The sequence below is a fragment of the Zonotrichia leucophrys genome, chromosome Z, assembly GCF_028769735.1.
Source record: "Zonotrichia leucophrys gambelii isolate GWCS_2022_RI chromosome Z, RI_Zleu_2.0, whole genome shotgun sequence".
NCBI lineage: Eukaryota > Metazoa > Chordata > Aves > Passeriformes > Passerellidae > Zonotrichia > Zonotrichia leucophrys.
In genome coordinates, this window is record NC_088200.1 from 46,386,372 (window position 1) to 46,413,785 (window position 27,414).

Below are 27,414 nucleotides of genomic sequence, written 5' to 3' on the forward strand. Positions count from 1 at the left end.
GGACTTCAAGGCAGAATACTTGATACCAATAATATTTTTGTTTTACTCCTAAATTACAGATACATTTTCCTATTTCTACGTTCTATATATATTTTCATACCTACTATGAATGAGAGTAGTGGTAGAAGAGCATAAAAAATCCTCCTGTCATTCACTCAAGAAGTACTGAAAAATGAGAAAACTCTTATTTTTTCTGAGCCTTCATAGAGCATGGTCATTTTAACCTGTGAAAAATGGATGCACTTTTTTATTTTTTTTGCAATGCTTTCTGTCCACTTTTCTTAGGAACAAAGAGTTATGTAGGACACAGACATTCAGACAGAAACAGATTTCAATTGTTATATATTTTCCAAAACTGGGAGATTAAAATAAACTTAATTTAGCTTTAACGCCATGTGTGGCTTTCTCTTTAGGGTGGTGGTTTATTTTCTATTTGTTTTGCTATTCTATTGTTTTGCTATTTTACACTTTGATAAAGTTTTACTTCAACTGACTTTTTTATTTTCTTTCTCACTTTGTGCACTTTGTGCATGTCATTGCTTAGTAACTCACAGTAGCTGTACTCCATAAAAGGAGGATTCAGAGAAACTTTCTTACTGGCCCAAACTATTTTGACAGGTTCAATGACCCCAAATACTGGTGCAGGGAAGAAATATCCCAGATTCAACCACCTTCCAAGTGCACACATATATTAACATATTCTTACCCTTCAACAGAAATACCTGGGTTAAAGGATATGAATTAAAGTAGCACTTAGAATGTGAGTAATGAATTGTATAAAAATCAGAAGGCAGTCTAATTCTCAAAGGCAAAACTTGTAGTAGGAATACTTTGAAAACAACCAGCTGCAGCTTAAGCTTCTTTCTACCAGATGTCTGAGACTTATCATGGCCAGATTTTGCTGGTCTAATTCACGGTAGGTTAATCTCATCTGGCAATGTGAAGTTTTCCACTATCCTAATGCTGCAAACAAACAAGAAATTATGAGAGCAAAATAAAACTGCTGGCGTACCTTATCTCTCCTGAGAGAAGTAAAAAAGACATTATGGATGACCAAATGAGGAAGCATTTTTCACATAATTATTCTTGTGAGAGGATAAGTCCAGGACCTCTCCTAAATGTTTGATCTCATAGGATAGAAATCCTAAATGGTCAAATGTTTGGTCACATAGGTTAGAAATCCTAAATGTTTGCTCACATAGGATAATTTTCCCAAGTAAATCCAATACGTGCATGCTGATGTTAATATTTACTCGTGTTTTGTTTTGTAAAGATTTATGGTGTTGGGGAATAAAGCAGTTTATTGCACAATAATTATAAGTCTGCAATCCTGAGGTATAAGGAAAGAGTTCCATCATTTTATTATTAAAACCACTGATTAAAATTAATGTTGCATAAATGGTTCTGTATCTGCAGAGTTTAAACCCACCATCTCCTGTTAGAGTGATGCCTTAGCAGCAGTCTTCTATGAGATTTAAGTATTTTATAATGCTTGTAAAAATATATTAGTAACGGCAGGTTCAGAGGAGCTTAGAAACATATTGGATTAAATATTATCTGGGGAATAATGTGTTTTTTCTGCTGGCAAATATAATGAAGTTTTGCATTTTTATATTTTCTTTTCAGTAGTTTAAACTTCACCAAAAATAACTGCATTGCCTCCCACAAAAGTCTGTTTGGCTGGACTGGTTTTACTCCCTGAAGTCCACTGACTGTACATAGAAAGCAGGAGAGCAATTCCACAGGATCGCATCACAAACATGACAGAGCTGGAACAGGAAGCTTGAGTATAATCACTGTTGTTCAGTTTATCATAAAGCACTCAATAAACATTCAAGCAAATATATTTGAAAATTTATCAGGGTGTTTACTTATGCTCATTGTTGGCAGTGTTTAATTAGTTAAACTACATCTCATTGTAGCACAACAGCACCATGGTTCCACCATTCTGGGGTTTCTCTTGGAGTTCCTAATTTATTAAAATTTTATATTAAATGAAACAATAACTTTTTTGAATTTTTGGCTGCCGGTTATCTGGGCCTGTTTTAATTTCTACTCAATATTCTTCACAATTATCCTTAGTGACAAATGTATTAGAAAGTATTCAGTCATACTCACTTGACAGCACCTTGTTATATTCCCTTCAGATATATACCAGACATAGGCATATGGAATGCCTGCTTCCTAATTTCTTCATATTTATGTTTTACCATTTGGGTAAAACCAAGAAGGACCTATGGCATTGCTAATATTATTCTAATGTACTTAAAATATCTGTCATTTTGGTGCTACCTCATCCTTTGGTATTTAAACTTCCCTTTAACTGTTGTACTCCCTGCCTTTGAATTCTGATTATTTATGACTGAATTTTTTTTCTGTGTTGTACTGCCTATCACTTCCCTTTGCTACTGAGTAAAAATGATCATACAGCAGTATCTGTCTTATTACTGAATCTTCATTATTAATCTAGTAACTGTCTTAAAAGTTGTGATTTTTCTTTGCAGAACACTGTGCTTTTTTATTCCATACATCACTTAAAATTTTCCCAAACTATTGTAAACTGGCTTCTTCAAGGTATCAGGTACATAAATTACTTCCAGGAACTCTCCTTTCTCGCCAGTAATAAATACCAGGTATTGGGATTTTTCAGTCTGAAGAGGAGGCTCAGGAGAGACCTTATGGCTCTCTACAGCTGCCTGACAGAAGGCTGTGGTGCAGTGGGGTCAGTCTCCCACGTAATAAGCAGCAGGACAAGAGGAAATGATCTCAAGTTGTGCCATGGGAGATTAAGACTGAGTGTTAGGAAAACTTCTTCACTTCAAGGGTTGTCAGGCACTGGAACAGTCTGCCCCATAAAGTGGCTGAGTCACCATCCCTGGAGAAATTTAAAAGCTGAGTAGATCTGGCTAGTTAGGGAGACATGGGTTAGTGGTCAACATGGCAGCTGCGCTCACTGGTTGGACTTGGTGATCTAAAGGGTTTTACCAACCTAAATGATCCTGATTCTAAATTGTATGAACTTTCTGAAGAGATACATACATAAATACACACACACAAGCATGCGTACATACATACACAGGTACATAGATAGGTGGTTGATATTATCTATCTGCTGTGCAAGTATGAGTAAGCGACCCCAGCTTCTTGCAAGGAGAGGGACAATTCCCATCCAGGGAAATAAAGGACACCCTTGGACTGATGAGAGGATGCCAACAGTAAGATGATGACCCCAGCACCTGCAGCAGCTCTTCCAAGCCCTGCTACCACCTTGTGTCCAGGGCAGTACCTGCAGCCAGACGGACTCCGCGGATGTTTCAGTGGAGACAGCAGCGCACGGATGGTGGCAGCTCCCCAGAGGCGGGAGTCGCTTTGCAGAGCAGCGGGGTGTGTGTGCCCGCCTGCGGGGGACACGAGCTGGTGTGAATTGCTGGTGATGCTGCGCGACGCCCGGCCGGGAGGGGCGGAGGCAGCGCGGGGCTGCGGCGCTCCCGCCCGGCCCAGACGGGGCTGGGGCCGCTGGTGCAGTGCGAGGGGCGAGCGGCGGGCTGCCGTGCGGGAGCAGCGCGGGCGGGGAGGGCGGTCGGGGCGCAGAGCCCGGCTCCGGTGCCCGGCGTGCCCGGGATGCCCTCGCAGAGCCGCCGGTGCCTCCGGCCGGCCGCGCTCCCCGCGGGCGGCCCCGCATGGGGCGGCTCTGGCTTTGCCCCTCTGCCTGGCACCGGCCCCAGCCAGGAAGCTTCTGGCCCACTTTCTCTTGGCTCCCGTCCCCCTGGGGACAGGGCAAGGAGGCAGAGTCAGGAGAGTCCCCTGGCTCTCACAAGGTACTTTTGGTCTCTCGACCACAGCATGCATAATTTCCCCATTATCATTGTAGTTTGTGAAACCGAATCCTCTTCAGCCAGCGGCAAAACCATAGCTATGCTTTGATGTAAAATATCGAGAAAGTAGGTTCTTGTAGAAAACACCTTTAAAATAAACTTGTTTAATTTAACACAAAAAAAAATCAAAATACAACTTTTAGTTTTCATTGACAACTATGAAATTACAATGGTTTTACAATAACTTCTTGAAAATTCTTTACATAGGTAAGCATTATCTGTAAGACTGTGGCACTCTCAGACATCACAAAATGCCTGGATATGCTTGCTATGCCAATAGAAATGTGCATGTACAAATAGAAAAATGTACTTAAAAGCATTTGTATTTGTCTATGATGAGAGAAGTAAAGTTGTGCGGCCTGCCATTGGCTTAGTGTTGCATTCTTTATGTCATTTATATATGCCATTTTCCAAATGTCACAGCTCCCGAATTTACTGCTAGGTAGTATATGCACAGATATATTCTCAACTTGTGTTTTATTTAATGACAGCCCTGAAGTCTTGGCAAAATACCTCAGACTTTACAATTTTTATTTTCAAAGGAACTTTTATTAAGTGGTATGACATATGCCATGCTGCTGTTTTCCCAGTGCATTTTTGGTCCAAGTGTAATAGTTTTCTGCCATAAGAAAGTCACCTCCTTTACCAGTAACTTTGGTCTGTGACATTCTTCACATTCCAGTGTCTTGCCTGTTCTCGCCATAGATCTTAGTACATGGTCGATGGCCATCTGTGATTACCTATTACTTCTCTTGCCACTTGGGAAAGGCATCTTCTTACAGAACAGTAGCCACATATTTCATACCACATATCAAACCCTGCCTGACGTTACAGGCTTGATGTAGTTACAGGCTCCACATCAACAGCCAGTGGTCGTATTTGTAGACCTGGGCACTCAGAGGCTCAAACAACATGGCTGAAAACTGCTGTCTGGAATGTGTGTGTGTCATAAGCCTTCCCAGCTCCTTTGAGAGGTTTTGTTTGTTAGGGTTGGTTTTTGTGATTGGGTGTGGTGGTTTTGGTTTTTTTGTTGTTGTTTGGTTGGTTTTTTATGTATAGAAATGATAGGGAGAAGGAAGAAAACAGGTATCTCTGTTGTAGAGAAAGTTTGCTCCACAAAAGCAGCAGCACATCTACTCTTGCTTTGAACACAGGAACATCTGACACCATGACTTTCTGCTATGACTTTTCTTTAGGGCCCTGGATTCACAGGTGACACAGCAGGCCAAGGTGATCGCTGTGCACTGAATAGCAATTTCCATGTACCCATAAGCATTTTAAATAATGCTTCTCAGCCTAAGTGAGGGAAATACACTTTCTTTTAATGCTTCACCCTCTATCACTTACAGACCTCCAATTACCAAGTTAATGTTTGGAAATATCAGATAATCAGCTGTAAAAGAATCCTCTTCTGAGAAGCAGATTTCTTTTCCATGTATATATGTGAGTGGAATCAAAGTTTTACTCAAAATACCTCCAGGCAGACAAGGGAAACTATTTTCTCCTAAACTGTGTTGGTGACAGAATTATTAAATGCAAAGGCTAAGCCAGTATGAATAGATTGCAGAAAATGAATCTGCAGCAGCTAAATTTGTCTGCCCTTTCATTAATTTATTGTGGTTAGGACCTGTCTTTTTGCCTGTGTGCAACAGAAGGCTAAATAAAGGTCATACTGTGGCTCTCCAAGACAGCAAATCAAACATTGAATGACCAAGAGTTCAGGAAAGGTGTGAAGCTGTTTTTGTAGCCTAGGGTAAGACAACAATTGTCTCTGTTTCCATTAGAAAAAACTGAACAGTTGTTAATTAAGAACTCTTCAGTTAGAATTAAAATGACTGCTAGGGTACTGAAGCCACAATATTTTCTACTGAGAAGACAAATGAAATAATTAAATTATGTGTATTTTGCAGATCAACTGGCAAAATCATTTTCATCTGCATGACTGGGGACATAAGGTTTGCCTTCCATGCCTTGCAGCATTTCACTATCCCCCTCTGCTGCAATTCAGAGGCATCGATTTAAACATCCCGAAATGTATGTATTGTGAGTGTGAGTGTGTATTTCTCAACTCTAGAACATCAGAGTAAGGGAGACTAAGCTTTTAACCCACTTTGCTTTGACCTGCAAAATGTTTAAAGAAGAGAGATGCTAGTAAAGTATCTCAAATGCAGATTGCTTTTTCTATTAAGCTTGAACAAGTGAACAGTCAACTAAAGAACTCACAAATTATTTCTCAGTTTACATAAACTTTTCTCTGCTTAGGAAATGTGATGTGCTCATTTACATTGCCCACTATCATCTAGATTAAGCCTGTATTTACCTTCTAGCTATGTAATACTTTGCCCTTCTGGTTTTCAACTGAGGACTATGTTTTGCTATCTAGAGTGGAGTTGCTTTTATTTCATATTAGCAGAAATAAAATCAGCATGTATAAGTGTGAATATGTATCAAAAGAGAATTATTTAATCCATAACTACAGAAATCTTTCACTTGTAGCACCAGTTCTATAACTTCTTACAAGAGATTCCAACAATTTCTAGACCGTTAAATAATACTGAAAAATCAGTTAAGTTGTTTTTACATGTATTAGTCATAATATTATTTGAACTCTTCCAACATCTCATAAAGAATCCAAATATTATGATTATGTATATAAGATAAGGACAACTGATTTCTTTTTAGTACCACCACAGCTCATTGCAATTCAAGAGGAATAGCTCCATCAGCTAAATTATAGTAATGTAATTGATTTGTACATTAGAAGATTATTACGCAAGGGAAGTATCAAATTTGACTACATTTATATCTAGCTTTTGGCCTCTCAATTACACTCAGGTTGCTTAACTTCAGCAAAGTGAGATGAAAGAGTGAAGTTCTAAATAAAATTTTTATTCAAAGTTTTTTGAATAAAAAACTTTGATAATAATAGTAAATCAGTTAATTTCTTGAGCTAAAATAAATCAGGTCTTATTAGCAACTGTGAATGTTCTTCTAAAAACATGAGAAAAGTAGTCACCAAGATACTAATAAAAACATTACTTGGCTTTTCCAAAATCAGCATTTGAAATAAACCAAGTATTCTGCAGCATGTGACAACAGATTATTTAACCTCTAGTATACAATAATCACACTTGTGTGCACACGTAATTGACAGTTGTTAAGAGACTCCAGATACTTCATTGTGAGATAAATGGAATTTTATTTTTAGGGAGAGAGTGATTCCTCTTCAAAATAAATGTATAAAAGTGCAATATCTTAAATATTTACTGCATGCATGCAAGTATCTTTTTTGTTGTTGTTAGCATCATATAAAGTAATCTTATGCCATAGTGTCTGCAAGAATACATTTGAACTTATTGTCGAATTAATGCATCTCTTCAGTTGAGTGCCAGCCTGATCATTGCATTAACCACCTCATACAGGACTGCAGGAAAAAAGGCAAATTTTCAGCAACATCTTAGCAAACAGCTCTCTACTGACAATGCAAAATGACATATTAAAATGGCAAAATTTGGGCCATGTTTGCCAACTACATTGTTCAAATGATTGTATTCCAACTATGGTGTTACAGTTTTCTGAAATACATGTCCAAAAGGCTAATTGTATCTTCCCCTGATTGCAGGAACCTTCTGAAGCTGTTCTTACTCACGATTTGTCTTTTAATTCAGCCAGTATGATCAACTCTGTAATGGCTACCAGAATTGAATCTGGTATGTCAAGAAACCCTCTCTTTGTGGCAAACAGGATAAAGGAAAGATATCAAAAAATAATCAAAACAAAATGGCAGGAGGAAGAAGATTAGGCAGAAAGTGTGTTCCTCTTCAGCTGTGTGTTCCACATCAGCAGTTGTTGAATTTTACCAGACCAATTTACATTTAATTCACAAGGATCAGAAAGTATTCCAGAGTGCGCATACATAAAGCAATACTGTATTTTCTTTAGATGGTAATTAATGAGTGTAGAAGAGGAAGCAATTAATGTGTGATATTAAATAAATGTGGATGGAGAAAGAAGTGCCTTGGACAAGACACAGTAAACCTTGAATATCATGCCCAGCAACAGAGCATTTTAAATAAGATAGAAAACATCTTTTTTGAGCTTACTGGAAAAGAACAAGTTTTGGTTTGTTTGGGTTTTTTTTTGTTTTGTTTTGTTTAGCCGTTTTGAGGGTTTTTTTGGCGGTATGAATAAAAGTCCAATTTTTGTATTTTTCTATCCTTAACACTAAGTTTGATTTCTTGGCATCAGTCAGCAGTCTGACTAGTTTCATTTAGTCTATGTACACAGAAATTTGTGATTCTTAAAGGGGAACAAGAAAGAGTTTTCCATGTTTGGCAGTTTCCTTTTTTTTCTTTTTTTTAAGAATAAGGATGCAATCAAGGCCTTTAAAAATGAAAAGTGCAACACTTCCAAGCCAGAATAGCTAATAGTGCATAAAATGAAGGGTTTAGAAACTACAGCACTAGGATGAGGTTTTCAGGGAGGAATGTGTTACTCCTTTTTTTCCTCATTTCTAAGCCTTTGGGCCACACAATTCTACCCCTTCCACTTGGTCAACTTAGCACTTCTTGGAACTTCTTGGTCAGCCAAACTGGCTGACACCCCTGAAAATTAGACTAATACAGCAGCCAAGCAAGAAGATCAAAAATAAGGTGGTTGTTTTTCCACCCAGTTCATTGACAAAGCAGCAGGGCTGACATAAGGGTGAGAGAAAGCTCTGAGCAGAAGAAAACCAGGATCAGAGGTATTGGAGGGTAGCTCCTTTTAAAAGTAATGAGCTGTGAGAGGGGGTCTGGTGCCTTCGTATCAGATACTGATACCAGATGTGCTCCTGAGGATCTGACAGTTGTGCATTTGTGGCATTTTTAAAATATTCTGTAACTCCTAGATGTTTGGAACAGTATCCTACAAAGTGCCTGGTAATTGGGTGAATGATCACAGCATCTGATGTAAGACTTTAATCGCAAGTATGCACAACTTATCACACAGATACAGCTTCTACATCTATTTCACATATCTAAGGGCCACAATGACACTGTAGTATGTTGACGTTATCTTCACTGAGACACAGACATAAAATAAATTCTTTCCTAGTGACTGATCCTTCTGCCATACATTCTGCAACTGGAAAGAAAAACGAGGAACCATTCACTCTTGTCTTTGCTTAGGCAAACAGTTTGCACTCTGTTGGAGGTAAGGATTCTTACCTCAACTGTTTTGTTCACTTAACAGAGAACCAACTAATTTTTGCAACTTGCCTGAAATACTATTTCTTCAGTAATGATGATCTCAGATCCACTGATTGTTGACCAGGTATGAGTCAAACTCCTGAAAAGTAGCACATGGGCCTCTTTCTGTTACAGCTGTCATGACATATTTGAACAAAAAGATCTAAGAAACACACTACTCTTGCAGTAGTACTGCAATCATCCAAAATGCCTTAAAAAAATTTCCTGTCTGCAAAGCATGAGCTTTCTTTTCTTAAGACATAGGTTTTATTTCTTTTCTCCCATGCTTCTGAGTTTCCATTGTACACAAGCCAAAAAACACTCCAAAACTTTTATAATACTGTCGAATTACCTTCTCCGTTGTAACAAACACTAAATGTTTTGAACATCTGGCTGTAACAAAGATACTCTGGAAATTTAGTATTTAGACACTGATGATGGAGCATGTATAATTAAAAAGTAATTTTGGAGTAATACATGTCTCCAGCATTTACCAAATAAGAATCATTTTGGGAGAACAATAAGTCCAAATATTCCAGAAAAACTAAATTTCAAGGAATGAAGATGCTATAGTATGAAGATATGGCAAAAAATACTGTCTTTTTAACCATCAACATTTTTGAGGGGCAGAAACTGTACAATATTAGTTTTTCAAAAAAACCTATTTCCATCCCTCAAGCAACACACAATACATGCATTTATGTGACACTTTAAGAACAGCAAATATTATTTTAAATACTCTTAAGTTTAAAAATGCATCTGACATCCCTTCCTTAAAAGAAAAAAATTATTAAGAACTGGTCAAATAAGGATTTCCTGCAGCATGGTAAACGAGGAAACCAGTTTAAACTGTATTCTGAGAGAAAAAAAACCTTCAAATAATTTACATAAAACTTAATATATCTTTTGACACTGTTTTCAAAATCTCTCTTCCTTTCTTACCTGCAGTATGACTACTGTGAAAAAGCTCAAGATAAACCTACAGTAAAGTTCTTTTATCATCTAAATTGTGACCCCAATGTATTGACTAGATAGAAAAATTTCTTGTTTGACTGACAGAACTCAAAATGCTACAGATAACCAGAAGGCAAAACAAAGGAAATATCAGTAGCTCCACTTCTCAAACTAAAGCTATTGTTTTGCAAGACTTCTACTAAACTAACAAACTGGTAAGGCTTTAGTTGTTTAATGTCTATTAAATGCTAGAACTTATGGTTTATGTCAAAAGAGGGACCGCATTTGTAAAAGCATCAATTTCTAAAATACCATGGTTAATTAAATACCAGGACATTTAAATTTTCTAAATTACTTATGTCAATCTCTCCAAAACATAGCTACTTTACTAATCTCTTAACTAGAGGTAGGTCATGTGTAGGCCTTGCTAATATGCTGTGAACACTTCATTAGTTCACTAATGTAATAGTCTGCAGGATAACTATGCACAGATCTCCAAGAATAGCAGCACATGTAATAAATTAAATGTCTAAATTTTATTTTTTTCATGTGGGTTAACATGTACTTGTTTTCTCCTAATATTTCATTCTTTTGTGAAGACTGTTTAACAAGGAAAGGGTCATGAGGTTGAGTAATCTGAAAGTCTTCTGCACCTTACAACTCAAGGCTGGGAGTCTAGCAAAATCTATATGCAGCCCTTTTCCCCCATATAGAGTTTTTGCAAATCATGCAGTCAATTCTGACTGTTATCCAGCATTAAAAGTCTCTTCTCCATTTTCAAACTTTAAAAAGTGATTCACAATCATGTGGCAGTATGATTAAAAAGTACAGTCCATACACCTTGACAATCAAAAGAGACTGAATTATAAAAAGTAAACTGCCCTTATAGCTGCATCATCCTACATCTGTAAGGACAGTGACAGTTAATTTGTGAAAAAGGCAAGTTCCAGGTTTCTGTAAAACACATATTACAGCTTTCTTGTGCTAGTGAACATTTAGAATACACAGGTTCCCAAGACATTTTCCTTCCCTCCTCCCCCATTTATAACATTCAAAGAAAACACATCATTTTGGCAAAGTTAAAAGGGTTTCTGTCTTGATGTTTTTGCCTTCAGCTTCATGTTAGAGGCACAAACTTCTGGACTTAAGCACTATAAGGCATAGTAGAAACCACCAATTAAAACAACAGCAACACCACCACCACCACCACCACAATGGAATATACTACAAGTGGGAACAGCTGTGTTATTTTAAAAGAAAATGTTTTGTAAACTGTCATACTGCAATGCTGTGTTAGGTGATTCATGTAAAGCTTGCCTTGGCATGCCGAATATTTTTTTTTTTCCCAGAACATGCTCAAATGATCTAAACATTGCCACAGGTTCAACTTACCTAAAAAAAATACCAGGAAATAGCCCAGTGGCACACACGCTTGAAAACTTCTGCAATCACAATATAACTATAAAGCATGAGTAAACTTTTGTTTCGTTTTTATACAAAACTTGGAACCACATTTCCTTCTCCCCCACCCAATATCCCCGTAAGAAAAAAAACCAAGCAAATTTAAAAACCCCAAACTTTTGTTAGACACCACTGTCTAAGCTTTTTGTTTGGTTGTGTTTGTATTTTTTTTCTTTTGGTTTTTTTTTCTTTTCCCCTCTTTTTTTTTTTTGCCCCTTCCTTTTTTGGCTGCAGTTCTATTTATAGCACTGAACCCAGTGTGGGCAATGTATTCCCAGGTTAAAAAAAGGGATATTATCAACAGTGGAACTGTGAAAACAGAAGCTCTGTTGCATTTATAGCATGATCAGGACCAATTTTGTTAAGCTGTATGTAAGAAAGAATCACTGTTCTGATCCCCTATTCAGAATGTCAGTGTCACTTTTTATAATCTACATCTACTTGCTTTAGCTTCATTAAATAAAACACTTTAACTCCCTAAAATCGTTAACAATAGTGACTTTTTGGTTGTTGTTTTTATACCTAAGGTTTCCACAGTTTCTGAAAGACTGATCTGATGTTTTGAATTTTGTCATGGTATTTGTAGGGCAACAGCATATATGCATTAGTACTTATGGTACAATGGTTTGAAATATCTCTGAATTTACTTTTCCAATACAACTATCAGAAAAGTGAAAATAACCTAATGCGATTCAGTCAAATAAAACCTGAAATTTCTATTTAAAGTTTATGTTCCAATATGAGATATAATAGCATAAGTTCTTGTAATAGGATTGTTTGCTACAGCTGTATAAAGCCCTGATAAGATTTGAGCATTGTTTTGAATGTGAATCATCTCTGTCTCGGTGTCTCCAATTTACTTCTATTCAGGAATGTGCAAATGATTTTATACAGCACGATTCTAGTACCGCTCTGTACTATAGTATTTTGTTTTGTAAATAAAAACAACAACGAATCCCTAGTCAGAAATAAACTGACAAAATTTACATTCTTCTCTCTTAAAAAAAGTAAATAAAATAACATTATTTAAAATGTGAATTAGCTATAAGACATACAATACAATTACATAGATACATATCAATACAGCACATTCAATTTGCCAAAAAAATTAATGATTACAAAGCCAATATGGATGCTGCCATATATATATATATATATATATGTATGTACAATGATTATAGCATTCATAATTGCACTATACCTACAACCAGTTTTAAATTACAAGGTGTTTTAAGAGGGAGCAAAAATAGTAACTGTTCTTATTATCGTTCTTTTGAATTTGGGAGGGTTAAGGATGAAAAATATCTCATTGTTAACTTTGGAAATCAACTAATAAACCATTCTTTTTTCCACCTCCCATCTGCTGCTAGGTGGCAGCCATTTTTGTGTTAAGTGCACTCCAGTGCCAGCTGGCATCATAGATAATCAATCCAATTACAGGTCTGAAGTCTGTGCAGAGCTTTCTTGCTAGAAATCACGCACCTGGTCAAAAAACCTTCAACCTAAGCTGCGGAATAAAGGCTCATCAATATGTGCTGCACTTTTGTTTGTTAAAAATTGCACATTTAAATTTCAAGAATGATTTTGTCACTGCTTCATTTACATTTATAAATCTCTTCTAAAGAACATTGAGAAAGGCTATTTTGCATGAAAGCCTATCAAATGCCTGTGAATCAATTAACAATCAACCTTATCAGAAAAAGTTCCTGAATGTGATCTCTCATCAATAACTTCTTGTAATACAACTGAAGGTGCCTTGACATTATTACAGAAAACAATCTCATGTCATAACTTACAAAATGAGAGATCTAAATTGTCTTTAAATTACTAGACTACATGCGGGTGCATGGTACACCTTATAGAATATTCACTTACATGTTGGTTTTGGCATTAGAAAATGGTACACTTTCTAAAAAAGGGAACACATGAGCTGAAACTGTGTGTGTTAATCATTTGGCAGTTGATTCAATCAGGTCAGTTCCCAACCCATCCATTTGGCATTTCAATCAGTATCTTATATTTCAAGCGCATTGCTTTTATAAAAAGCCAGATTTGGCAACATGAATTTTGTACAATAAAAATAATTTTTCTACTGTGGAAAGAAAACACTTAAAAAAGCTCTAACATAAGAGAAAACACCCCACACAACTGAGAAAAACATTGTTTCAGGCTGCAGCCACTGAGGAAAATGTAGTGTCTACGACTTTTCTATTTGGCATTTGTGAATAAAAGAAGAGAGAAAAAAATGGCACATGGCAATTAAAAAGACGTTCTAACATATTCCATGTACATCCCAGATTGTGTCTAATTACTTCATTACTGTCTTCTGTGCACCTTTCTTAACTGTAAAACTATGGTTACATTTATTATCCTTAGACAACTGTAATTCTGTTTTGCAATCCAAATATTCTAGTCTCAGAAGTGAAGACAGAATGAAGACACCCATGTAAAGAATTTAAAAATCACAGTATCAATACTTTTTGATCCTTCAAAGTACATACTGTAAAATTTAAGTCATACTGATGACTTAAACAGTGATGATAGTGTTTTCCCGACCAAATCATTCAACAGAAAATATTTCACCCAGGAATGCAACTGGGGGGGAAAAAAAAGGCCATTGTACCTTTTAAAAGGTAAGTGGAGTAGGAAAGAAGGGGAAGAGAAAGGGTTAGGCAAAGAGGAAATCAGCTTGATTTTGCTTCAATAGCAAAAAACTGCTATCCTTTGTAAATGTACGACTGAGAATTTGAAACACATTGAGTCACATGGTTTTACCTAAAAAATGAGGAAATGTGCTGTGAATGTACTTCAGCATCTTTTGTTTTTCCTCCATATACTTTAAATAAAATCATAATATTAACTACAAACTCTGTGGACATTCACAGAGTCCAGGCCGGCAATAAATTAGTATTATGCAAATTGTTTTCACAGATTATAATACAGTCCCCTCTTGTGTATCTTCAATCACGGAAAATTGGTTTTGAAGGATGCCCCAGGTACAGTTAGACCAGGTTGTACTCTTTCAGGTTTAACTGTAGGATTGTGTCCTTGACAGCAGCAAAGACGAAGCGGATGTTCTCTGTGTCTGTAGCACATGTGAAGTGAGAGTAGATAATTTTGTCACTGTCTGGATTCAGGTCTACGAACATCTTCAGGATGAACTCTCGTGCTGCCTGTGCATCCCGCTGTGGTCCTGGAAGAGAAGTTCAGTTTTCAGTCAACTTTGTATTCCACTTCTTTAAAAGAAAATAAGGAAGGCTTAGTCTGTGATCTCCACCTAAAAGAAGATGGGGAACCTTTCACTAATCAGTATTATCATATACTGGCTGCATTCCTTGTGGTAGGAACTATTAAAAATAAAGATGGAAAGAAATTTTAGATGTTCACCAAGTCAGAGCTGGTCTTTCACTGCTGACTATCTTCTTTTTTTACCAAGATAAGTCACCTGTTTTAGAACAGGTGATTTATAAATGCATAGAATGAAAATTTAAAAAAATTAGCTATATAATTAAATCTTTTAAAAGTTAGTAGAAATGGTGAATGTTCAGTCTAAACCTACTATATTTAAATTTTACTTCAGTTATTTTAGCACTGCAAGTTTACTAGTTTTATATGGATTTGAGTAGGAAGCATTGAGAAATCATATCCTGACCTGGATCTGACATTGTCATCAATAGACCTTAATTTGCTTTAAGTGATAATAAAATACACAGCTGCTCTCCAGCTGAAACTGTTGCCTGTAAAAGGCTCATGTTCTAACAATTTAAAGTATCTAGTATTTTTGTTGGTATCTAAATTATGTATGCTAATGATCCTATCATATCTAAATTAAAGTTGTAACTCTCAGAAGGACAGAGTCAATCTAACCAAACTACATTTTCAGTTTAAAAGATCTCAGAAGGTAAAGTAATTACTTCCAGCCTGCAACAGTAAGGATTCATTCAAGTTCACAGGCAAAAGAGCAGCGCAGAAGCAAGAACATAAGCCACAAGCTGGTGAATCCTGTTCAATTATTCTAGTGCTGCCACCAAGTCATTGTACCTTTGCTCTTGGGTTTCTGAAATGTGGGTTTCTACAGAACACAGATTTTCTGTGCTGTTTCCTCCTGTTCTCTTCATTAGTTTGTTGTAATGCAGAATACAAATACCAGCATCCAGCTGTTATTTGTAGCTCCATCCTTCAGTAATCATAAAATCTATAGTTTGGTGCCCAACACATGTCCACACATTTCACCAACTGGGTAACAGACATTATTTTAATACTTCAAGCTTAAAATTTGCACTACTTCCAATTTGTCCAACTAAAATTTAGGACGAGAATGTATAAAAGAGAAAGCACATACTTTCTGGTGTGCTGCAAATCTATGTGGAGGAAGAGTAAGCTTTGGCAGTAAACGGCTGTATGCACGTGAACAGATGTACAAATATGCACATACATACATAGATGACATATTTTCTGAGATTTAGGAATATAAACAGATAATAAGTTTTCTGAGGCAGGACAGAGGACACTGGACAGTTGGACAGTGTCCAACACCTCTACAGCTTCTAAAACACAACTGGCTCCAGCCTTTAGCTTGGACACCAGACTCTATCATAGACAAAGAGCAGCAATATTAAGTCTCACAATAGCACACATATATGTGAGTATTTATGAAGAAAATTCTTGGGCTTCCAAAGACAATGATTTCATCAAAATAAATCACTTAGTTTTCTAGACAGTTTCTAACAGAATTTTGTTAAACAGTTTCACAGTAGTTACACACACTGTTTTCTCAAGACCTATTGGCCTATTCAGAGATATACCCAAATCTGCACCTCTAATCTTACGTTATTTAAACTTTTAGCTGACTTCAAGCATAGAGAAGTATGTGTAAGACCTCAGGAACGTAAAAAAACTGAATGAGTTAATGTCAAATTTAGATGACAAAGTGGTTCTGGTCTAAGAAACCTAAAAAAGAACTATCATATGAGTTAGTAGCTTTCTTGCTCACTGCTCTCCCTAATCAGCAGTTTTCAATGACTGGCTCTATATGATACCATGAAGATCTATATAACAAGTGCTACAACAGTATTTTTCTCTTCTTTTTCTACCAACTACAGCCTCTTTTTGTGTTTGCCCTTTCTCCCTCTCCCAGCCTGAGAGTTAGTTGTCAAGCACTAGCATAGAAAGTGTGTCTTCATATGACATACCAACCTAGCAGCATGGCTCGGCCTCCCTTTCAAAGCTCTTACTAATGCACTGTGCAGCAGAACTCCTTAATTTAATCTGTCCAATTTGCCACCCTGGCCAGCAGTTCTCATCCCTAGGCTACTTTCTCCCTTCTGAAGATGAGAGAGGCAATCCAACTAAAAATACCTATTTCTGAAACCTTCCTCAGATCTCCCGCTCCCCACATCCCCAATACACTGGGATAGAAGAGGGGACCACCTCTGCAGCCACAGACTCCGCCCTGCCATAAGAAGTAAACACATCAAATTGTAATCACATCAAATTTTCTCTGGAGTTAGGTCTTGCAAGACCTACAGAATTAGGATACAAAAGATTCTCAAAGACTTGCAGGTCTTCACTCCCACATCCTTGATAGTCCAAAAAGGTTTTTCTCCCCCTCATCAATGAAAAAGGAGAAGAGAAACAAAGTTTTTACAAACTGTTTGAATTATTTTTTTTTTTCCCTGGAAAAGCATTTTACAAAGGCTTTGTCAACATTTGAGAGGAGGTAACAGAGTAGACTGTAGGGTCTACTCACCTTTGGGATGTTGTCTAGGGAACCTGTAACACAATGTAAATTCAAAAGAACAAACATATTTCTATTCAACTGCCAGTTCTCTTCTCTACATTACTATGAAACTAAATTTACACTGACTCATAAATAATATGATCTGATCCTACAGGCTTTTTCTGTTCTCTTCCTCTTTAACAGAAAATAAGAAGTACATTTTTCCCATTAGTACTTTCCATATTTGAACATGGGAGTTTTAATCTTCTTCTCAGCTTCCCAATCAGCTATTCCTTCCTGGTGGGACAAAATAGATTCTCTCTTTTAAAAAAAAGGAACATTTAGTTCTTTAAACCTCTTATTATATGAGTTTGATTTTTCTCTGTTACCAAGGCCTCCTCCACTCAGCTACCTCAAAATACGTAGCTTTTCCCCTCATAAGAACTTCCTGAAAGTACAGCTTTAATAGAAACACTTATACAGCCCACAATTTTTTTTATGGACACACACATTAACTCCACATAATCAATGTAAAATTAAAGAACAATTTTAAAAAAGTACAATAAAAGGGCGGAAGGGGTGGTTGCTTGTTTCTCTGAATGTTACAGAGAGCTCACAACACTTCCCCTTCAGTATTCAATCTTATATAAAAGCAAACCTCAAAGCACCAAAAATATAAAACCAATATGTACAATTAAGGAATCTGTTTCTATTTATTTTTAACTCTTGTATTTCAATTTAAACTCTCAGCCTAACTTTTGAAAAATGACAAAAAGTGGTTTACTACTAATATGACAATATCATCTAAAGTCAACAGTTTCTCAATAGAGGTTCTGCCATCCTACCCACAAGTCATTACAGTACCAATCAAAATCTTAGCAGCCTAAAAATTCCACAAAACTTCAATCACTTTTTACAATTTTTTAGTATTTTTAAAGGAATATATCAAAGTATCTATCTATCTAGTATTTGGTCAAGCTAGCACAATTTGCCAGTACTATAGTGTAAACACAGCATGTCATTATACTTACCGTCATACTCTGGAAAATAATCAACTAGATGGGAGTACATAATTTTCTCCTCTAGTAGATCTTTTTTATTTAAGAACAGAATAACTGAAGAGTTCTGGAACCATGGATATGTGATAATTGTCCTAAAGAGTGCTTTGCTTTCTTCCATTCGATTCTGGAATAAAAAAGAGAGCAGAATTTTGGTGGTCATGAGATTATTTTTTTTCAAAATAAATTCATGCATTTTCACTCCATTTGGCAAAAGAATCCATTTCTTGCTTTGCACTTTCCTATGATCCAATTAATTAAATTAAAAGTAAAGAGAAAACAGTAAATGAAACCTTCAGGCATCTTCCTTTTGCAAATTCAGCTAGTTAAGCCATAAGTATTCTTTAAAACACTAGTCACAAACTTGAAAGTTGTAACAAGAACATTTGCTAAACCTGAATATGCACAATTACAATCAGCCAACACACTGGTGGTTATTGAAATACAAGTCATTCATGCTAGAGACATATATAACAACACAAGACAGCCAATTCAAAGTTTAAGAACATGATTTATTTTACTTGCCTTTCCCAAATTTTGAATACAGAGTTCAGCAATTCTTAGAGATCAGGTTAAAATAATTGCAAGTAAATTTAAAACCTGACAATATATTATGTCAACATCAAAGGTTTATGACATTGAATTTTAAAAAATTGTAAATTATTACCTTTGTTTCTAGCATTGTTGCCAGATGAAGAATTACTGGCACCTGGACTTAATACAATGCTTATTGTTCAGAACCCACTAGCCTATGGAAGAACACAATGCTTATTCTGTAGGAAGAAAAATTAGAAAGCAACCAGCCAGCCCAGTTATGTTAACTTTTACCAGTTCATCAGGCAGTCAGGTATGACTTTGGGGTTGCTGGCCAGCAGGTACCATCAAAGAGAACCACAGACAAAAGAATGCATGCAAAGAGGGAAGGGACCACATGTCAAGGATTTTGGGGAAATTATGATTGTATGTATGTTTATTCTGGGAAAATTAATATGTATGTATGTAAAATACAGTATATAAAGAGAAAATGTTCTGTACTCAGCACACACAGTATTTGGAGGAGCTACCCCCTTGTGCATCTGACCAAATAAAGAATTTCTGCTTCTTAATGCTGCATTGGGGCTACATTAATTTTTACTGATTTTTGGTAACAATGCCATTGGATTAGCCTTTAACTCTTTAGCTGCTCCTGAAACCACTTTGCATTATAACTGAAATACCAGAAAAGCCTACAGTTATTTCTATTTGTAAAACTTTTGTCATTGTAAAATAATGCTACAATTTGATTAGTTCTGAATTGTTAGGCTGACTCGATGTGGTTAATACAGAGCCACAGCAAATATGGTTTGTAAGACAGGAACTAACTTACTCCTTTTACTACTATTATAATTTAAAGCTGCAGCCCCCGGAAAAGGTTGTTTCACCACCAAATGGGCCTCCAGAGGATGATAAGAACATGAATCCTGCAGATTCTGCTGTTACTGAGCCATACAACAATCTGTTAGATAACTCAGAAAGTTTTGCCATAAGTGTATATTTACTTCCACTAATTTGCATTTTAGAGAGGACAACATAAACAAGAATGGGAACATGAAAAACCCAAACCAAACATAAAACAAAAAAACAAATAATAAGCTAATTCAATGTTGTACTAAAAGCTGATGATTTGGTCTGTTAAACTTTATTACATGTTGCTGTAGTGCATGAAAATAAATAGCTGAATTTATATATTGAGAAACTAATGCAGACTAATAAAACATTTGCTTTCATGCAGTCAGATCTCATGACTCATATTGATTTCAACACTGCCAGGATTTCACTCTGAAAGGAAAGAACCTCTAATGTCAACACAGCTGAGCATAAAACATAACTCTTTAGACAAACTGTTAATAAGATGCTATTTTCTTCTCAACATTATATGCAGAATTCTTCTCTTAACAAGACCTTAAGAAAAGGCAATGGGAACTACCTAGTATAGTTATATCTGTTATATAGTCCACCTCAAAAAGTTTAGCTCCATGTAACTCCAGAAATACTTGTTGGCAAGTACTTGTGTCTTCTTCACTAGACTAAACAAGCTCAGATCCTCACAGGACATTGGCTGTGGGCCCTTCATGCTTTTCCCAGCAGATTAGGTGACCATGAAATTAGAATAGAATAGAATAGAATAGAATAGAATAGAATAGAATAGAATAGAATAGAATAGAATAGAATAGAATAGAATAGAATAGAATAGAATAGAATAGAATAGAATAGAATAGAATAGAATAGAATAGAATAGAATAGAATAGAATAGAATGCAAATTATTTCAAAGGGACATCGAAGCAAACTGTGTTACGGACAGACAGTCTGACATTTTGATATGTTGTCATTTATATCTGTAGTCTGCAGATGTTTTGTGGGAATTGAAAAACGGCCTAGAGATTTTCAAGTAAATTTTATCTGCCCATATAGAGAAATGCAGTTTGCCATAACAGATTAAAATGCAATAATGGTTTCATTAATTTACTGTGATTGACTGATTAAGAAAAAATTTGAAGAGATTGATTTTTGACTTCTCAATCTCTGATTAACATTCTGCTGTCTTTCATCTCTCTGTTTATCCAATTACTAAGGACAATTCAACTTTTATGGTTGTCACAGCAGATAAAAACAATTTTTATGCCAGAGTAAATTCCTCCAATATTGGAGGAATTTATTATCCTCTAAAATTTGTCTTAAACTGGTTTTCTGTTTCTAATGACAGCTCACTCCTTTCAATGCTTACTCTTTTCCTTTATTGAATATATGTGCCATAATATTTTTTAGCAGTTTAATTAATCACAAGATCATATGGTTGAACTGGTTTCTGAAAAAACCTTTCTTTAACAGGATGCACTATTGCTTGTGTAAAAGATAGTTTTATGTTACAGTATTGTCCCTGATAGTAGGGATACGATTACAAGGAGTATGGAAAGAGACTAGCACTGGAGATATGACCTGTCAGATGCAACACGAAGGAAGCTTTGCCAAACCAAGCATTACAGTATGGCTCTTCAAAACCAAACCACACAAACAAACAAACAAAACTCCTAAAAAAAACCAAAACCACAACAAACAAAAAACCAAAAACCAGCAGCAATGTGGGGCAGGCAATATTTACTAGGTTGTCCAAGTACTTAATCTCCTTTTATGAGCAGCTCTATCTCACCAAATTGTTTCCAGAAAAATCTTATTTCAGCTTCAACAAAAAATGCTGCAGATAGAAATTAGAATAAGTAATGTACAGAAATGTGCAGCTGGATGTGGCTCAAGGCTTTTTCAGTAGCTGACAGCCAATGTCTGCAGTGAAGCCAACCTTCAACAGCAATCTCTGTTCAACAGCAGCAACAGCTCATCATGGCCTCTCTGGCTTGGCACATGGAAAATTCGCAGCAGGATTACTGTATTCACCATCCCTAAAGATCTGCTGGGCTGGGCAACTTCCCTGATCAGCTTTTGTCTGCTGTCAATCCCAAATTACATAAAACCATATTGATATCACCAACTGTTCCTCTATTTTTCTTGTAAGGATATAAAGATGCCAGTGTAAAATTCTCCATCTTCCATACAACCTGACGAAGTTGTCAGTCCAAGGTAAAAATATCATTATGAAACTGAGTAAGAAATACAGTAGACATACTCCAATAGTGAATTTGTTAACTATAAACAGGTTACATAATCTTGGACAAAGTTATCCTAATATTTAAATCAATATCAAGAAAAAACACTGCACTTACTAATGAGCTACATGACTGTCCAATATTATGACTAGAAATATGTTTCTATGAAAGAAAAATAAAATGGAATTTCTTTCTATCATGTACTTCTTATATAAAAGATTTTACGCTGGAAAATTTTTGTACAACCATTAAACATTAATACAAATACAAGCAGAAGTATAAACCATGTTTCCCCACATTTTTATCCAAATGCAAACCTACTCTTCCTTAAATTTTAATGGATTAAAAAGGAGTATACTTAATTCCAATTTTTTTTTTATATGTACACTTTCAATTTTCCTATTAAAATGATGGATTTCTTGTTTGGATGTCTCTTTGCTATCTGTTGCTCTGGAAAAATGCAATTACTCCTACAATTAGAGAAATAACAAAATGGATGTAATTTATAAGCAATCAACTGTCAGATCCTGAAGAATACCTGCAAGAGTGCTAAAACAGCATTTAAAAGCTGTATCAGCTAGTAGTCAGTGAAGGGAAAGCAGCATTTTCCAGCTAACAAGCAGTGCTTTGACAGAAAACACTTAGTAAAATATTAATCTGAAACAACAGAGAAGCACTAGTGGAGTTTCACCCATTATTGTCTTTATGACTATCTAGAGTGGCATTTAGTGGGCGTACTGTAATTCACACACTGAAAGAAAAACGTAGTAATTACTTTTCTCTTTAAAAAATGTTAGCAATTCAAACAGCGTCTGTTAGAAAAATTAGGATTTCACATATTCTGAGGAACTACATTTTCTTGGAATGCAGTGAGAGACAAGGTGGCAAGGAGGTAAACGAACAAGCATTGTTCAGTAAACTACTTGTTCTGTGTATGCAACTTCTGTATGCCGGCAAAAATGCTTATATGAATCAGAGGGCATTCAGAGATGATAAAGGTAGAAAACGAGATACTGACGCATGAGAGCTTCAGAAAAAGCAGAAGTTAGTATTTCTGAAGGTTATTGTCACTGTCATGGACTCTATTATTTTGGTTGACAAAAACTTGCATGGTTTTTATGTACAACTCTGTATTAACTTGGAATGTCTCTATTATCCAGCTAAGATCCCCAGCAATTATTTTCATAGAAGCAATGTTAAGCTCTACAGAAAGACCTACAGCATATTTCTTGGCTAAATATTTAATGAAACTGCTTTGCAAAACCTGGGAAATAGTAGAGGAAATGAGGAAGTGGGAGGTAAGTGCAGAGTCCTCCACTGTGTAAAAAAGTAAATACAGTATCAAAATTGGAAGTGCTTTGCATTTTTGCCACCAGTATGAAGTATAATCTCATAGCTCTACTGCTGTAACTAGTCATCTTAGTAAAAACTGCAACACAAATATTTTGATGAGTAACACAAATGCAGTCATAGGCCATTTCAAACAGAGCTCAGGAATAATTCCTTGATTTTGTTCACTGTCTTCAATATTTCTGTAAACTAGACTGAAAAAAACAGCTTCTGGTGGAGGACTGGAAAGAAGTCTCTGTAGATAAGAACGGTATTTTTAAATCACCTTGAAGAGGAACTCTCAACTCTCCCAAAAACTGAATATGCAACACTGCACTTGAAAGTACATGGCAATTTTATGTACCCAGCAGAGACCTAGATGAAGCAAATGACAGTTGAAATCTATTAAATCAACATGTTCAACAATCATCAAAAACCAAACATACTGTCCAAAGCAAAAACGGTCTATAAAGTACTCATAAAACATGCTTCAAGTATTGCTGTCAAGTATTTTTTAAATGCAAAGATGGCTCCTAAATTATTTTTCATCACAAAACAGTAATGCCAAAATTGGCTATTTTCATAATACCTACATATATTTGAGAAAAATAAGTAAAAGCATTTTAAAATCAAATTGTCCCCGAAAAAAAACCCCAAACAGTCACATCTTTGCCAGTAGCACCATTTACAAGCAATATTTCTGGCAGCCTCTGTATGCCGGTTCATGATCATCCAAGCTCCCAACTTCCATTATGAACCATCCACTTCAACAAGAGGGAGGCTCTGACTCTTCCTAATGAAAATCTTTCCCAGCACTGATAGTTTACATTCAAAAGGTTCTTTATCCACAAGCCAAAAATAAATATGTATTTGTGTGGACAGGTATTAAGAGATACAATACATGGAGCAATGGGGTTTGACACAGGTAGTTAATGTGCTATTTTCTCAAGTTTCCAAATAACCAATCAATTCTGGAGATTTGATTTCCCATGGGAAAAAATAAATAAGGTAGTATGAAAACTATTTGAGGATTTTAGTTCTAACTAAAGGAGTTTGTATTATCCCACTGCCACATTTTCAATTGTTCTGGATTGTTGGCTGTTGATGAAAAAACCAGCCAAATGAAGCATTACATTTATTTATGATGTAGAAAGACTGAAGTCCTCTGATCTCAGTATTGTTTTCTTTCAGCCTTCATGCCAAGCCATGTATGACTAACTGAGAATAAGTAACACAGTGCTGGAAGAGAAGCGGAAGCATGCTCAGATGCGAACAGCATAAGAGCTCTGATGAAAAAATGAAATACATTGTTCAGATAATTGCCTCTTTGAAGAGTAAACATACTCTGAACTGTGTAGTCTCATGCTATTTCTTATTTTTGCACACCTCAGAACAAAGTGTGACTGGAACATGGTAGCAATTTGTCACCTGTTAATGTATTACACAAATTAACGCTACACAAGTTCCATCTAGGCTCATCTGTTTTGCAGATGTACTTTTGTTCAGATTTAAAAGTTAAGCTGTAAGCCCTATGTTTCATGTCAATATTTTAATCAAAATTTAATAAATTTTAATAAATGAGATTTTAACTGCAATATTTTTTAACAAACCAAGCAATATTGATCCTTTCTCTGTGGAGCAATTTACAAACAACAAATTTTTGCATCAATCAAAAGAACAGAGCCTTTATTCAGTTACTTGGAGCACAAAAACTTTGCAGAAAACCCCTCTACAAAGTTCGTTCCATTTCAATTTGTAGTTGTGGTTGAGATACTGAAGCCCTAATTTTCGTAATATCCTGTTCTGCCTTCATGTGATAAAATTGCAAGACAGTTCTTCAGTGTAAATTAAGTATTGTGAAGGTAACTACATTAATGCAGATATCCTCTGTCAAATAAAGTAGGGTTCTTCAGGGGTATTAAAGAAAAACTTATGACATGACTACAAAGATGCTCGCCAAGGAAACAAAGAAAAAACTGCTCCTTTCACATGTCATACAAATTTTTTTCTAAAAATCAAAGAAGAAATTACATTGGAGTGGATCTGTACATGGAAGTCATCAGGTACAACTCCTTGCTTCCGCCAGGAAAAAATTTGTCATCGTTAAATTTTACTCATGGCTGTGTTCAGATAAGCTTTGAACATCTCTCTTTAGGATGGAGATACTACCTATCTAAACAAACAATTCTGCTTTCAGCCTTCATGATATAGGAACAACAAATCAGAAACAGTTTTACTGACGGCCACTGTATTTACAGACTATTAAGTCACTTCAATAATCCCCTGTTGGTAACATTTTGGACAAACATTTTTAAGAGAAACCTTCTTCCTGGAGTATTTAGCTCCATGCTGCTTCCATGAAAGACTCAGTCAGATGGTTCCTTCATATTCCAGAGATATAGATGTTTTAATTTGTCTGAGAGCCCCCTGAACTCCTGAAAGACATCTGCAATGGCTATTGGAAATGTTGCTCAAGCCACCTCCAGACCTACTGGTTCTGTTCACATCTCAAATTACAAAATTATGCCTTCTTACTGCTAATGCCACGTAAACATCTGGTATTGATAAATGAACCTGCTATTCTACCTTTCAGAAACCTGGATGACTTGACAGAGGATCACAGCTGCACTTTTTAAGTAACAGCCACTGCTTTGGAAGTCTGTAAGCTCAGGATAAAAAGCTGTAAAACAATGGCATGCTGATGACAGAATGAGAGAGCATAAAGTTACAGCAGCAGAATTCTCAACCAGTGCAAACAGTAGTCTTCACACACCTGGCTGCGACACCACTGTATGTCAGACTGCAGCACAACAGAGAAGGTTTAGACAAGTTTCTGAGGAACTCCTTCAGTTCTGAACGAATATAACTGTACCTCATGCAAAAATCTGTTAGAATATTTCAAAAGGGACTGATCAAGACTGGAACAAAAAAGATTCAATCTGGTTATGATACCAGGTTAGACAATGCAGGTCCTCAAAGTAGACAAACCACATTGTAAGAAAGTGAAAGCCCATGGACAAAAGATGGAGAAATTATCTTTATCGCATAATTTTTTGTCCACTGAACAATACATCATTTGCCAAGCTCTCAGAAGAGACAGATCCTAGAAAACACCTTAAGATGTGTGAAAGGAGAACGGGCAGGAAGTAATGGCAATATTAGACACAGCTTGAAGGCACAGAGTCATAGAATGGTTTTAGTTGGAAAAGACCTCTAGGATAATGTGACCTCTAGGATTTCTTAAGCTAAAAAATCAATTTTCCTATAATTTTAAAATCTCAGAACTCTTAAGCCATTCCTGCCTGCTACATACATTACAATCCTTTTCCACAAGAACTGTAATCTGAGATAAAATCTGTAAATACATGGATTATAATCAGATGGTACTTTTAATAAAACTTCAATGAAAACTGAGTGACAGTTTGATGATAAAAGGGAAGGGAAGGTGCTACTGTTTTAAGATAAATTCCATGGCATTATGATTTGGTCTTTAGCTAAATCAAATGTAATTTCTTAAGATGCAGTATAAACTTCAAAAAGGGCTTTAAAACAAAAGCTGTTTTTTAAAGGTAGAGTACTCTACTTAACAACAATTTCCTCTTAGCATGGAGATTCACAATTTCTCTCCAATCCTGCAAGAATTTCACATTTTTCAATTTAATCAAAATGTATTATCTCTGATGAGAATAATCTAAACTGGCATTTCCCCCGAATATATTTTGGGCAATGTTCAGAATACTCATAATGACTTACATTAAAAAATCATCTTTTATCAATGCATACTTCATGCTGTCCAATGCCTCTGTTGCTTTGCAACTTCTGAAAGTACCTCAGGAAAGACAGCATTTACTTTTTGATAGTTTAGAAAATTTCCAATTTTCACTTAGCCTATTAATTAATTAATTTATCTGAACAGAGGAAATTATATTCTGTCTTTTCTGGTTTTGATCTGAGAACCCTATAAAAATGTACACATAACTACCACAGAGCTATACAAACTATATGAAATCTTATATACCTGAAGACTTTTAGTGCACTAATAAATATCTACAAGCTTCAATAAACACTGTTCTCTATTTTGCTGTTTTAAAGTACTTAATTAGATGCGCAAAGATAATGAACTCACTTTTTTATAGAACTTCATTTTACAG

General features: G+C 35.9%; 1 protein-coding gene across 1 annotated transcript in view; it reads right to left on the bottom strand.

The window, feature by feature from the left end:
* Positions 1-4,052: 4,052 nt before the first annotated feature.
* Positions 4,053-27,414, bottom strand: part of LOC135459296 (guanine nucleotide-binding protein G(q) subunit alpha) — a 120,955-nt gene continuing 97,593 nt past the window's right edge. Inside the window, exons 6-7 of the mRNA XM_064735128.1 lie at positions 18,269-18,422; positions 4,053-14,711 (exon numbers count right to left, since the gene is read on the bottom strand). Coding sequence (XP_064591198.1) covers positions 14,521-14,711; positions 18,269-18,422 — 345 coding nt within the window. The 3' untranslated portion in view covers positions 4,053-14,520. The remainder of the gene's footprint in view (positions 14,712-18,268; positions 18,423-27,414) is intronic.